The 14,378-nt window shown below is 37.9% G+C and overlaps 1 protein-coding gene across 2 annotated transcripts in view; it reads right to left on the reverse strand.

The window, feature by feature from the left end:
- Positions 1-4,585: 4,585 nt before the first annotated feature.
- RIC8B (RIC8 guanine nucleotide exchange factor B) overlaps positions 4,586-14,378 on the reverse strand; it is a 37,883-nt gene continuing 28,090 nt past the window's right edge. For both annotated transcript variants that reach the window (XM_073000037.2, XM_020803656.3), the window contains 5 exons: positions 13,437-13,532; positions 12,427-12,571; positions 11,549-11,693; positions 10,624-10,743; positions 4,586-5,635 (listed from right to left, as the gene is read on the reverse strand). In XM_073000037.2, coding sequence (XP_072856138.1) covers positions 5,524-5,635; positions 10,624-10,743; positions 11,549-11,693; positions 12,427-12,571; positions 13,437-13,532 — 618 coding nt within the window. In that variant the 3' untranslated portion in view covers positions 4,586-5,523. The remainder of the gene's footprint in view (positions 5,636-10,623; positions 10,744-11,548; positions 11,694-12,426; positions 12,572-13,436; positions 13,533-14,378) is intronic.

The raw sequence follows: 14,378 nt of genomic DNA on the forward strand, positions 1-14,378 counted from the left end.
TGAAAACTGGGGTACAAGAGTATAAAAGTTGGCAACTTCATCTCCTTTTAAAGAGATGTACTCTTTCCAGGCCCCAGGCACAATGTACTCCAGATAATTTGGAACCACAATATATTTTTCAGGATAGACCTTTGTTTTCTCTCCGAAGTGCTTTCCCCTGTTCTCTGTTCAGTTTTGCTCATTTCTCTTGTAAGCTGTCCGGAAGGGAAGAAAGGCTTTGGTTTTAAGCAATTCTCTTTTTCCACCTCCCTTTTTACTGAATCTCAACCTCCATTTTTCCATTCCTCTTTTTTTTAAATGGGAACATCATTTATCTTGGACTTTTAAGTTACAGAGGCCATCAAGGGGCTTCTTTTTTCTGTTCCCAGCTGCATTTGTTGACACACACAGTCAATCTGGGCTTCCCCCATTATGCCCCCCTTCAAAAGCAGGCCATAAAGAATCTACAGCTGTGCCCTTTATTAGCATACACATTCTGAGCACAAGGAGGAGAAACAGCCTAAATATATTACAGCCATTACCTCCCTCAAGAAGTGACAATTCTGAAACATTTCAGCTTTCACTGAGAAATCCTGCAGCACAAAAATATGCTCTATAATTTTATGATTAATGTTTTTTTTTCAATATGGGTCACTTGGCTGTAATCAAGAAAAAGGATAGATGGGGTCAGTTAGGTATTCTTTTAAAAAGAAGATAATAATCTGCCCAGCTAATAGGCTAATTGCTGCAAAATATACAGCTAGGAAATATAAGATACAAGTTAGCGTTTATGGGGATTCCATCCTGCAGTGTCTGAATCTTGCCATTTGAAATGAACACACAGTTTTCTTCCTGCTGGAAGAAAAAGTACCAATAAAAGGAGGTTAGGTACAGTATTAATAAAAAGAATACCGTTTGTATTTTGTAGAACAAAATACGTATACTAGTTGCTCTTAAGGAAGTCCGCTTGCAAAATTTGTATGAGGATATATGCTCTGAAATATATGTCTTTATTTACCAGGAGAATTCAACATTTCCTTTATTATTCTCATTGTGCTGTGTTTCCATTTTATAGATGCCTTGTTAAAATGTTAAGAGTCAGTTACTCGCATTGTCATTCCTTGCTGTTCAGCTTGCTCCTTAGTATCTGTAGAGGTCAACAGCAAAATCCCAGACATAAAAAAAGTCCTTGTTTCAACTATAGCTCTTAGAACACCCCAATAAGCATGGCTACTGCCCATAAAGAGAAAAACTTAAAGTACACTACACTACAATATAATATATGCTTGCACGGAGTAACACAGCTGCCTCTTCTAAAACTAATATAAACATGTCATTTTTAGCTGTGCAGAACAGCCTATTTTCATAAAGTTTTTAAAAAATATCAAGGTCCTATAGGGAGAGCCACCATAGTATGAAAAGCAGCAAATTATCACAGCATGAGTCAACTTGTATAAACTCCCAGCCATACCATTTGGCAAGATACACAATACACTGTATATTTGTATTCGTTTATTAGCTTCCGTTTTAATTGGAATACACACAAAACCAGGCCTCATTGTGTTAATAGCTTTAAATAGCACCTTGAAAACTGTGCTCATAGGATGTATGTTTTTATAAGTTCAGGACCAAACTGAATTTATACTTAGGAAGTATTCATGCTCTGTGAATGGTGAAAAGTCTATGCTTATCAGAGGGTAGATTTTTCTTCACTTCTGTAACTTACATTCAAATTTTGTTTTAAATTTTGTCACTGAGAGCTAAACATGGGCTAAATTTGTAAGTCTGATGTCTGAGGCTGTTTGATCTCTGATATCCACCTCAGAGAAACTAACAAGGTTGTATGCAAATTAATCATAGCAAAAATACTTTCCTCTCAATGTGCAGATTGACATTCAAAGGTAGATTTGCAAACCACATGACTGAAGGCTCAAATGGAAAGACACAAAAATTATGTTGTTGGGCTTTTTTCATTTTAAAAACTTGACTGAAAGAACATGAAATTACCATCCCCACCAGAATAAGAGTACAGGTCTTTCATATAATACACTATAACACCACTTCAGAAGATTGTATTACAAATTAAGAAATACATACACATTCACATTGAAGCAATCTGCAAACAGAATATCACACAGAAGATTGTTATGAGAAGCTGGTGGGGTGTAAATCTTGTTATTCTTATTAGCATAATCAGTAAAAGAAAACTGTGTGTTGAAATTGAGAGTAGTTGTTTAATTAATCTGATATGGCGATTTAATTTTTCCATTAGAGTGCTGTGCCTTATTTTGTTTTTCCAGGCATATAAAGTTAAATTCCAGGTTCCCTTGCAGTTTACAGCTGTTTTCACACATGTTGCCACACAGAGGAAGGCAATCAATTGTTTTATGAATTAGTTGTTTGTTTTTGCCTGAAGTTAAAGACAGAAAAGTTACATCTGGTAACCTTAGAACTTTTTGCTCTATGATTAATTCTATTTCAGTAAATATCAGAACAACTGGGTTGAACGGCACATCCTCCACATATAATAAATACCAATATTCTCTCGTTTTCTCCAACAGGCCAATTTCCCAGAGCAAGAGTGATTGTTCAATATTTTAACAATTTATTTAATACATCCTGTATATGAAAATTGCCAGATTTATACACCACCTCATAGCAAAACAGAGCTTTAATATGTTTTATTGTGTAAACAATTGATCTTGTAAATTATTATCTTCTTTATGCTTAAAAAAGTCTTGTTGTAGAGAGGGTTGAGAATAGACAAGAATTATCCATTTTGTTATTTAGCATTTGGACCTGGTTCTCTACACTACTACAGGGCAGCTAAAGCTGTAACACAATATGGGATACGCAGGAACATAAGAAGCAGCCAAATGCTGAGATAGATCATTGGCCCATCTAACTCAAAACTGAAGTGACTAACAATGGTTTTCAGGGGTTTGAGCCAAAGCCTTTATCAGCCCTATGTGGAAGTACTGGGATTGAATCTCACCCTTTCTGTTTTGAAAGTATGTGCTCTCCTTCAGATCTATGCCCCCTCCCTCCAAAAAGGAATACTGCAATGTAAAAAAGAAAGTGTTTCAGAACATAAGATAATGCTGATGGCAGATGTATAGTTACTGATGTTATAATGTTCCTTCCCTTCAAATCTAGCATTAGCAAAGGTTCAATCAATATTCCAGGGGGTAATGATATATTTGCTTAATTAATGGCTTAAACAAGGAGTGTTGGACTTGCTAATTTGCCTGTTTAACTTGTTCATAAGATGTATGGTTTTAATGGGTTGTTTAGCAGAATTATCTTTCTACGGACTGCCTTATTAAAGGTCAGTATTTAGTTTTGTGTCAAGAGAATCCTGAGGAATTCTCATTTAGAATCCTGCATTATCATTTATTTTGCTCTTTCTGAATAAAATGGAAGTGGTGGGTTACAACTATGTTTGCTTTATTGGCAAAATAAGGACATGGTACCTTAAAATGATTCTAAGTCTTCATTATTTCAGCTACGTAACTCATGGCTAGTAATTTTAAAAATAATAATTAGATAGTGACTATGGAACTAATTGTTATAACATGCAACAAGTTGCATGGACTAGGCGCAAATACACAGGATTCATATGAAATGCAAAATGAAAGCCCAAAATTAAATGTTTGTGTGTTTTAAAAAGTAGCTTTCATGTATACAGGGTGTGGGGTGGGGTAGATGTGGTACATTTCTCATCTATTGTTGACAAAAGGGAATAAGGCAAATGTAAATCAGTAAAATGTTAAACTTATTGTTATGTTTTTATAATTTTAACAAACAGAACTCCAATACCTATAGTAGAAAAAAATTTATCAGGTTTACATATTGTGATTACTTGGAGAACTTTTAAACAGGCTGCTGAATCATCTTGTGGACCTGTGGAAATAACAAAGAAAAGCACTCTTTAAATCTATTTGAGGGTGGCAACTGAATCACTTTTCTTACAGCATCTTCTTCCTGCTAGCAGATGTACAGTGCAGTTTTCAATCAGGCCAGATGGCAAATTGTACTAAAACCTGGTCAGTCATGCCAGTCATATTACCAATACTCTCATCCTCATCTGAACTGCACACACTATGTCTCTCCATCTATCCAGCAGGCCCCTTGTATGCGACAGATAGTGCTAACCCGGTACAGGCTGTGAAAAAGAACTAAAAGACTCACAAATAGTCTCCTCAAACCAGGAAAACGGCAAGGCACAACTACTGTGGCAATAAACTTCAGTCTTTTCCAAACACAATCCAAGGCGGAGGTACAACGTTCTATATGGCAGGCTATTTATAGGAGTACCCATACCGGACACCCACTTCTACTAGCTATAACTCCTCGATTTGTCACCATCCAAAGGTAGAAGAATAATCTCATATCTATTCCTGGTATGGTATCAGTTGTCAGAAAAAGTTTTCAGCGCTACAACAATACATCTTTACTGATCAACAGGATCTTCAGCCCTCCCCATATAACTGCATACATTTCATGCGGTCCCTTCAAACATTTTGTAGCTCCATATGGACCTACTACAAAAAGGAGAACTATTTTCAAGAGAAAGCAGAAGAAAAATGCATGAGAGTGCTACATGTCTTGTGTATAAAGTTTTATTCATAGATTGCAACACATCATTCACTTCTTATCATTTATATTTCCCAATACATGATTCAAAACACATTGTCTTCCCTTTTTCCATACATAGGTACTTATTTTTTTAAAAAATGTAACTCAGTAACAGAAAAGGCAAGTTTCACATGGCAATTGCCCAACCCTTCACCCTGTAAAATTTTATCAATTGTGATTTAAATTTTCAGAAAATGTGCAGAGGTCAGATGGTGTGTTTTGGAATGATTAATAAGATCAGTCACTATGATATTCTTTATTACTAACTGGAGAGTTAAGCCTTTTCCCAAACCTGAATCTGGCAACAAATGCAATATCCTGATTAAATAGTTGTTTGTCCTTGAGCAAAAGTAATACAAAAGCACTTAAAAATTTTATTTATAATTAATAAGTAAAAGTGACTGATTTAACAAGTGTTGACACTGCTTTAGAGACTTTTAAAGTGAAACAGCAAGGATCAATTAATAGTAGGAGTGTAACCAATGGTGATTAAATATATGCATCTGTTGGGTAGCTGCTTTTTACCCAAAATGACAGGTTGACTGTCTCAGTTTCTCATTAATTTCTCATAATTTCTTAATTTAGACATTCCAGTTCTTTCTTTTGGGTAAGGCATAAAATAAATATTTTTTTTAAAAAAAGGAAGAGTGTGACACACATTTTTATCTATTTTACATTGTACTTTAAATACTGTGAGCGAAAGTTAATAAACTTTTTTTGTTGCTGTATAAATTGAGGTGTCAGAAATGCTAATATAATTACACCACATAGTTTTTATAATTTAAACATGTTGACTGATAAAACAATTGCTGCAATACTCTGCTAATAAAGGTTCTCATATGCAGACACGAAAAGACATGGTGACTGTTAAGAGAAGATGGATGACAAAGCAGAGCAGTTGATTTTCTAGTCAGAATCGGAACTTGCTTGCTCACTGGCTTGATATTGGCTGGCTACTTCTTTTAAAGGAGTCATTGTACCATCTGGTCGAACACCCATTGGTGTTATAACATTATCTCTGTAAAGTAAAAGGAAAAAAGAAAAGAAATACAGCTGTCATGTGTAATGTATAATATAAAGTGTTTAAGAGAATATTCACTAGTATACTCAACAAATGGGCAATATGGCTCTGCAGCATACATGTAAATTTAAAACAGCAGTGAAATGATGGCCCTCATGTTTCAGCTCAAAGGGACTTCAGGTTCCAGGAGTATGGGCTAGTACAGACAATTGTCAGGGATTCAGGGAGTTGAAATTCAATATCTGAAGGCTTGGTCACTGTTCCATCTCATCTCTACAGATTACTGCTTTAACTCATTGTAATAAGGAAACCATCATGACCACTGGGATGGTGATGTTGCTGCTGTTGTCACTATTGCTAGAGGAAGCCACCGTTAAGGAGAGGGGCTACAAATCTGTAGTGGTTCTTATTTCTGAGGCAACTGAGTTTCTGAATATGAAAGGGTGAATGGATTTCTGAATAAAATGGATTGACAGAGAATTAGAGGCAGGGGCACAACACTGATAAAGACTTCATTCAGGCAGGCTGCATTCACTAAGCCAATTAAGAACTACGCAGGAAAAAAAAATAGAGAAGTCACCACAGGTTCATTGTTCAATTAAAAGTAAGTAAAAAAGGATCTTCTTCTGTTAAATCTTAAAAGTTCCACCTGTCATTTGGGGAAAGGCCAGCTCTCCTGTTTCCTAATCACAATGGTATACATATTCATTTCACTGAGTGAAAGAAGTCAGTCAGGAAAACAGATTCATACGGCTCAGTCAGCCTCTAGTGGTGCTTAAGCACTTGTGGATTCATTTAGATTCAGTCAGCTTTTTCTCTCCCCAACCCCTTCTTTTTCTAAACTGTTGCTTTTGTTTGCAGCTGTTTAATTACAAGATTGACAGCCAGTTTAATCTCTTCAAAGCTGCAAAGGCCTCTCACAGTTAATCCAATTATATCTTCGCCACAAGCTACAGCTCATATAAAGATGATTAATTATTGATTAAGCCAATCAAACAGTATTAGCAAAGATTTTTTTAAGCCCTTTATTGCCCCACATCTGATTATCATCTCATTTATTATATGTGGATTATGGGGAAAGCTGGAAGGATGGTAACATCTTGATCCTTTTTCCAAAAAGCCCTCACCATATTTTCATGGATGCCCTACAGAAGAGTATCTTCTCAGATGCTTTCTTACCTTAAGAGATCCCTTTAAAAGCGTGTTTTTGAAACTAAACAAAAAAGGGCTCAACCCATAAATATACAGGCAATGAACCCTTCTAGCATGCGTTCCACCAAATTAAGAATATCCCTTGAAGTGGGTGCTTTGTACAGAACAAGTCCACCATTAAAGCTTAATCCTACACATGCATAGGATGGTACCTTACCCCACCAGTAGAATAACCTCCATTAGCAGAATAGGGATATTTATTATTGATTTATTTATTTAATTTATACCCCGCCTATCTGGACTATTAGCCCACTCTAGGCGGGCTATGTTCCCCAGCCCTCTGGGATGGATTTTGAGAGCATGTGGACGGATGGGAAGGTCTTAGTGCACAGGTTCGCCTGTGCAATGCTGAATTTTTGTCCCCTTATATGGGACTAAGCCCTTTTTACCTTAATGCAGATTACTTCTTAGTTGAACATGTATAGTGGATTGCAGTGCAAGTGAATGTTGCCAGAGAAGCAGAAACAACTGTCAGATCACAACCAGTAGCCATAACACAACACTCCTCAGAGGAACATTAGCAGATATAGGAAGTGCTTCAAGAAAATTAAGGAGATGGTGGATTTTGGTTTGTTTACAGTGCCTGAGTAGTATAAAAATGGCTTGGGGCCGTTCCAAACACTTACCATCAAGGATTTACCCATTTAGTACCAGCCTATATATAAAATACGAAGGATTTCCCCAAACAAAATGTGTCATTAGAATTTGTCCTCTATTGGCAGTGCGATGCTCGGGTGCATGCGCGAAGGGGTGGGGGAGCGCTCGTGCACCGCAAAGGGGCTGAGCGGGGGGAAGTGCATGTGGGGGAAGATCTGTTTCCGCAGCCCAGTCTGGCTCAGGCCACGGACCGGCACTGGGCCACGGACTGGGGTTGGGGACCTCTGCTCTAAGTAACCTGCTCACATGTGCAAGAGTAATCTCACAAAAAACCCTGACAGAAATCATTTAAAACAGCAGAAAAGTTTTTAACATATACACACGTATGACTACATCTTTCTTACATCCATGAGTGATATTCATGTAACTGGACAGTTCCAGACCACACATTATATGCAGCAATCCTGGGTGGGAAAAATACCATAATAAAATCCTTAATAAAATGCATTTTTCTTCCCCACTAGCAAATTTCCTATTAATCTCTTCATAATTATCTATACAATCTTTGCTTCTGCTTCCTGCTTGTCATTTAGCTTGATAACGACTCCCAAAACAATCCCTTGTTTTCAAGAGTCTTTCTTACCTTCCTGGTCTGTGCAGAACAGGTCTCTGAACTAATGAGGGTTGCTTGCAATGAAACAACCATACCGCAAATGCTGATCTACTCTTTTGATAAAAAAGTGTATTGGGGACCTATTTACCTCCTTATAATTGAGTGCTACATAATAGTGCCAATCCTTTTATGTACACCATTTGTTCCATGATCAGAAAACGAAAGGAAACCATATGGAAGCCCTGTTTTCTTAAATCACCACTATAATTAATTCTGTATTATTAATGAGCAAGGTTCTTTATACGGTTTCTATTACATACTTGTTTTGTTGACTTTTTTGTCAATGTATAACAAAACTCCAACTATGATAATTGGTGACTGTTTCATCAGAAAAAGGATTCCTGCTATTAATATAGAGTTGGCTTGGAAAAGGCACCCTGACATTTTAAATTATTCTATTAATTCATAATTGTGCCACTGGTTTATAACTGCAAGAAAAATATTTATAAAGCATTTTAATTAGCACTCAAATCTTCCTGCTGTACAAGATGAACAGATACAAAGAAATGCACTCCAATGCAGAACTGACCCATACTTTGGTATTTAACTAACTTTTATTTTTTTTACAAAGCTGAAATGTAGTAAGTAGCATATGACACCTTGAGAAATTCCAGTATTTTAAATGCTATAAGAAGCAGGTATTTGCAAACCAAATCTGCCTGTCAGAGTAAAAAAGAAGAAAGGAATATCATAGTAAGTATAATTTTAAAACATTACATATATAGCAGTCCACTGGAGTATTTCATAAAGCTTTCTGCTGTTATCCTTCTTAAAAAAACAAAAACTCTAGATCAGCGATGCCAAACCTATGGCATGCATTCCACAGCTGGCACACAGAGCCTTCTCTGTGGGCATGCTAGCCATAAGTCGCTAGATCGCTACCCTCAGCAGCCAAACCTGAGGAGGCAGCTGCAGCGCTAACACCTGACAGGAGGCAGGGCAGGATCCAGAGCAGCTGGTGCTGGCAGGCTGGCCAAGCTATAGGTAGTGGTGGGGTTGGGCATGACTGGAGGCGGATCCAGAGCGGGGTCTGGAGGCATCTCCGTGCCCGGGATTCCTGCTTTGCCACCCTCTGGGTTGTTGTTTTTGCAGTTTGGGCACTCTGGCTCAAAAAGGTTTGCCATCACTGCCCTAGATCATCTACCGCAGAGGTCCCCTGTACCAGGCTGTGGCCTTGGCAGTACCAGGCTGTGGCCTTGGCAGAGACAGATATCCCGCCCCCCGTGCGCACCTACGTGCACACATGGCTGCCCCTCCCCACATACACACACGGCTGCCCCTCCCGGACACAAATTGGACCGGTCCGTGTTGCCAAAAAGGTTGGGGACTACTGATCTACTGTATGAAATGAACCCTGCTACAACCCTTTAGTTCAAATTAAGAATAAGAGGGTGCATAAGATGGTGCATGGAAAGTATTTAGGTCCCACAAATACGTTTTTCTAGCTAAAAAAAACTTTCAACTTGATATATGGCTATGTGGAATATTCTGAGAATTTTATACATCATTTCTCCATACTAAAACCTGTCAACCATTCTCTATTGCTACAGGAGATACAGTGGCTAATCCTAAACTGGATGGTCTACTGATCTTTCTTCTTCTATATAATTTGTTTTAATAGAGCTTTAATGGAGTTGCCACACTGATCATATAAAATTAAGAGGACAAGATAAAAGGCAATGTACTTTGGTCAGTGCCTAGAGAAAATGAAGTATTAAGACTCCACCCTATGTCATTGTATCAGTTTTATTCTTATTTCATATAAAAAGAAATACCACATTTTTCCGTGTATAAAATGACACTTTTTCCTTAAATAATTTGAGAAAAAATTGAGGGTCGTTTTATACATGGAAGGCAGCTCTTTACCACTGCCTTTTGCGAAGGCATGGGGCTAAGCATAAAGGAAGGGGAGGAGTTTCTCTCTTCCTTTTTGCTAAGCTCCGTGCCTTCTCAAAAGGCAAGGAAAAGCGGCAGTCACTTTGACAGCCACTTTCCTTGCCTTTTGCCAAGGCGTGGAGTTTAGCAAAAAGGGAGCCCTTTGACCCCTGGTTTTTCTAATATGGGGTTAGAAAAGGGGGGGGTGTCATCTTATAGATTGGGTCATCTTATAAACGGAAAAATATGGTAAATGTAGACTTTTTAGAAGATCAAGCCTTATCCAGGTAGAGAGGGATCTTGCGCAGAATCCATAGCATAACTTGTATTCACCAGTACAAGCAGCACAGTAAAAGGGCAATGCTCTGTGAGTACAGCATAAGAAAAACATGGTCTGAAGGAGGGCTACATTTTTAAAGTTTTTCAGTGGCACTGGTTAGACAGTTTTTGCCAACAACATTTCAGTTCCTTGAGAACATGATGGCCCTTGGTCCATAAATTCACATTAAGAACTGCACAGACACAAACACACAATTGAAGCAAAATGGGAATCTTAAGGAAGGAGACTCTATGCAGCCAAAGAATCCCTATATTCCAAGAAAAAGGAAAGCTTGTGCAGCTACATTACCTAGAAAGTTTATCAAACATATTGACAAGTTTCATGGCTTCATATTCTTTTTGTTCTTCAGTCATTTCATCCATAGGGTTAGGCATTGGTTCTTCTAAATGACCTGTAATAAGGTTAATGCTGGGGGTGGAGCAGAGGGGCAAAACAATAGGAAAAAGCAGTTGAAGAAGCCCTTCATTTTGATGAGGTTATTCATTTAAATTCTTTTTTAATCCATATTTTGAAAGAACAACACAATATATAATAAAGGCACTTTGAATGATACTCAAAAACCTGTTCGCTTCTCTGTCAAAATTTTACAATTTAACTGTCGCAGTGTCCTTTTTATAGAAATCTTGGAAACCAGATTAACAAGATCCACCTGATAGATACTTCTCAGTATACTTTGGTGTAGAGATGGAGGTATTCGTAAACACAGGCGGATATAGCAAAGGTCTGGCCCCCTGGGCCAGACTGTCCACTCACCTTTCTGCTGCTGCTGCAGGCTCTGCGCTCCCTTCCTATTGATCTGGAGTTCATGGTCGACTAGTCACTCTTCGACCTAGCAGACAGGCTTGTCATCCTACCTCCTGCCAGGAGTGACTAGTCGACCATTCGCTCTGGAGCAATAGGAAGCGAGCGCAGAGCCTGCAGCAACAGTGGAAGGGTAAGTGGACACCCTCATTATGTCCACCTCTGCAGGGGTATTCATATTTGTATACAAATACCCCCATCTCAACTTTAATAGCCATGGCAGTTAGGCCTGCTTGATGTGGCTTTTGGCCAAAACGAAGTTACCATCTGCAATAATATAGGTCTAAAATGTCTGTATCTTTGACAAATTTTTAAATCTTAAACAAATATAAAGAGAAATAAAGTAGTCTAGATTGTATTCACTGGTTTTACTCATTTATTTTATGTTTACTTTAAAATCTACATATCATACTTTGGCTTTGCAGATTTGTATTCTTCGGTGTCTGTGTCTTCATCATCAGAGTACCAATTTTCCCCTCTTCCTCCAGCTAGCAGGCCCCTTGCTGCCAGCAGTCCTGCTGCATTGCCATAGCCAGTGTACTTCAGCAAGCTGTCAACTGCCAAGTGACAGGAAAATGCTTCATTGGGAGAGGTCAAATCAGTGTCTTTAACACAGGATAGTATTAACATATTTCAAGCAATGGGTTTACGATTCACAGGCTTATTTTTTATGGAACCAAAATATAAGAAGTATGACAGTCCAATTTAAGCTAGCACTGAAGTGTTTTTAAAAACATGAAAACAAATGAAGATTGCATTTTTTTTTGTAAAGGTGAAACTGCAAGAAAGCAAAAATACTCTTTGACTGAGAATAGAAAGAAGACAATGTGGAGACAAGATATGGCTGTATCCTGGTCTAGCACTATGCAAAACAATATTGAGTTTTCAGACATTGATTATTTTTCATTCAAGGCTATCAAAACCTGTATATTTTAGTATATTATGAATAAGGAATATGCTTTAGCAGTGCTCTAAAAAGTTGCTGATTTATTCCTAAATGCAGTAGTGCCTGAGAAAAAGAATATTGAGATATGTTATCAACTGTATGGTAAAAGGGCAACTCTCTTAACTGAGATTTATGAAGTAAATCCATAAGAATTGTTACCTCATTGTCCAGACATTCTATATAGATAATCTGTGGCATGTTATACTGAATTAACAAACAATCTTCCATTTAAACAAGCTTCCTTAAATGCAGCTTTTAGCCTGCAAGAGATGACCATGCAAGTAACCATTTACAGTACACATTTACAGTCACCACCTTCATTTACTGATACGAAAAGCCTGTACCTCTCTCTTTACAAAGAACAAAAAGGAATTCTGCAGCAATCTGCTTCACTCCTAAATCGACATGAGTCATAAGGCGCACTAATTTGTTTCTTAGCGTTGTGCCAACTTCAGGACGGTTAGATACATCTCTCAAGGGAGGCAACACCTAAATGGGAGAAAAACAAGTAATTACAACAATTAATCCCAATGGAAAATGCCACTGTCACACTTATTTTCTCATTTAAAACATTTTAAAAGGCTCCATTCTTCCGATAAAGCCTGGAAACAATGTTAGAAGAAATACTTTCCTTGCAGTTAATTACCTTTCCTATTAACAATAGTTTGATCATGGTATATTACAATTTTAATTTAACAAGGAATATTGTCATTCCTTTTGCAGTGTAACTATAACTACATTTGCAGGGGTTATATGGTAGAGAAAGAATATCACATGCTTCATGTGCTGGCTCATTCTCTGTCCTCCTCCCGCTGTTTTGTCCTCTGTTGTCAGTGTCAATAAAACAACGTGAACAGGAGGAGAACATGGTTATAGCATGACCCCATGATATAAACCCTGCTCAAACTGGATTGTCAGACATTATAAAGACAGTGACAAAAATAAATTTGCTAGACAACTACATCAAGAAAAAGCAGGTATGTACTGTATACAAACACTGTGATTTAACTTGATTTTAACATTGCAGTTTTATGACTGTATTTTTTTCTGTATACATACATTTTACAAATTCATTTTTAAAATCTTATTTTTATATATTACTGCTGAGGACCCCCCCTCCCACCAAATTAATATTTACCTCCAAATCGATACGACACTTCACTACATCAACAGTCCCAATCTTGATCTTTGTCCTTTTATGCCAATATTCCCATACTGAGTCACATGCATCTATATCAAACCAAGCAGAACTCTGTGACAGGCAATTAATACACAGTATAAAAATGTGATTTGCCATTATTTTAAATGGCCACCACATTAAAAAGTCTCATGTTTTCTTATACTCATTACTCACCTGAGCTTTGATAAACTTCCTTATGTTGCGGTGCGATCGGCAGCATCTTGTTAATAAACTGAGAACTGGGGTGAGACCTTCTCGATAGCTACTCCCCTAAAATACAGATAAACAATTTTTTTCGCAGAGTTGCTTAAATTTTATACCACATTCTAAAGCAGGGGTGTACAACTGATGCCTACCAAATGTTTTGTCCCCCCCACCCAAGTCCTAGCAAGCACAGCCACTATTGTAGAACTAAAAAAGTTGGGAGTCCAAAAACACCTCAAGAGTCAAATTCCACTTCTCCCCAGCCAATATAGAATTTCTCAAAATGAGGGGCCAAGTCACTATAGTTCCATGGCGGTTGCTGAAACCCCTTCTGAAATGTTTAAAGGAGTACAGTATTTCTGTATCTGAAAATGCACAGGATGCATGCCTCTAGCAACTAAGACTGATCAAGGATCCCAGATACATGTTTACCACCTGCTTTTAACCAAGTAAACACCCTCATCAGAAAGCATTAACCCATTTCGGCGTGTCGTTTAGTCATGTCCAACTCTTCGTGACCCTATGGACCAGAGCACGCCAAGCCCTCCTGTCTTCCACTGCCTCCCAGAGTTGGGTCAAATTCATGTTGGCAGCTTTGATGACACTGTCCAACCATCTCGTCTTCTGTCGTCCCCGTCTCCTCTTGCCTTCACACTTTCCCAACCTCAAGGTCTTTTCCAAGGAGTCTTAACCCATTTAGAGACATATTATTAGGACATGTTTCAATGAAACCATTGACTGTTAGTCACCTTGTGTGTCTTAGACAGAAAGTTGATATATAAAGTTAAATGTAGGCCAAGTGCAAACAGTTTGATACAACAGAGCCAATTTCTATTTTGCATAGAAGATTCTGCAAAAATATGGCAAACAGACTAGGAAAAGCATTAGAGGAATGAATTATGTAACTTCTCC

This window comes from Pogona vitticeps, chromosome 5, assembly GCF_051106095.1.
Source record: "Pogona vitticeps strain Pit_001003342236 chromosome 5, PviZW2.1, whole genome shotgun sequence".
Classification (NCBI taxonomy): Eukaryota; Metazoa; Chordata; class Lepidosauria; order Squamata; family Agamidae; genus Pogona; species Pogona vitticeps.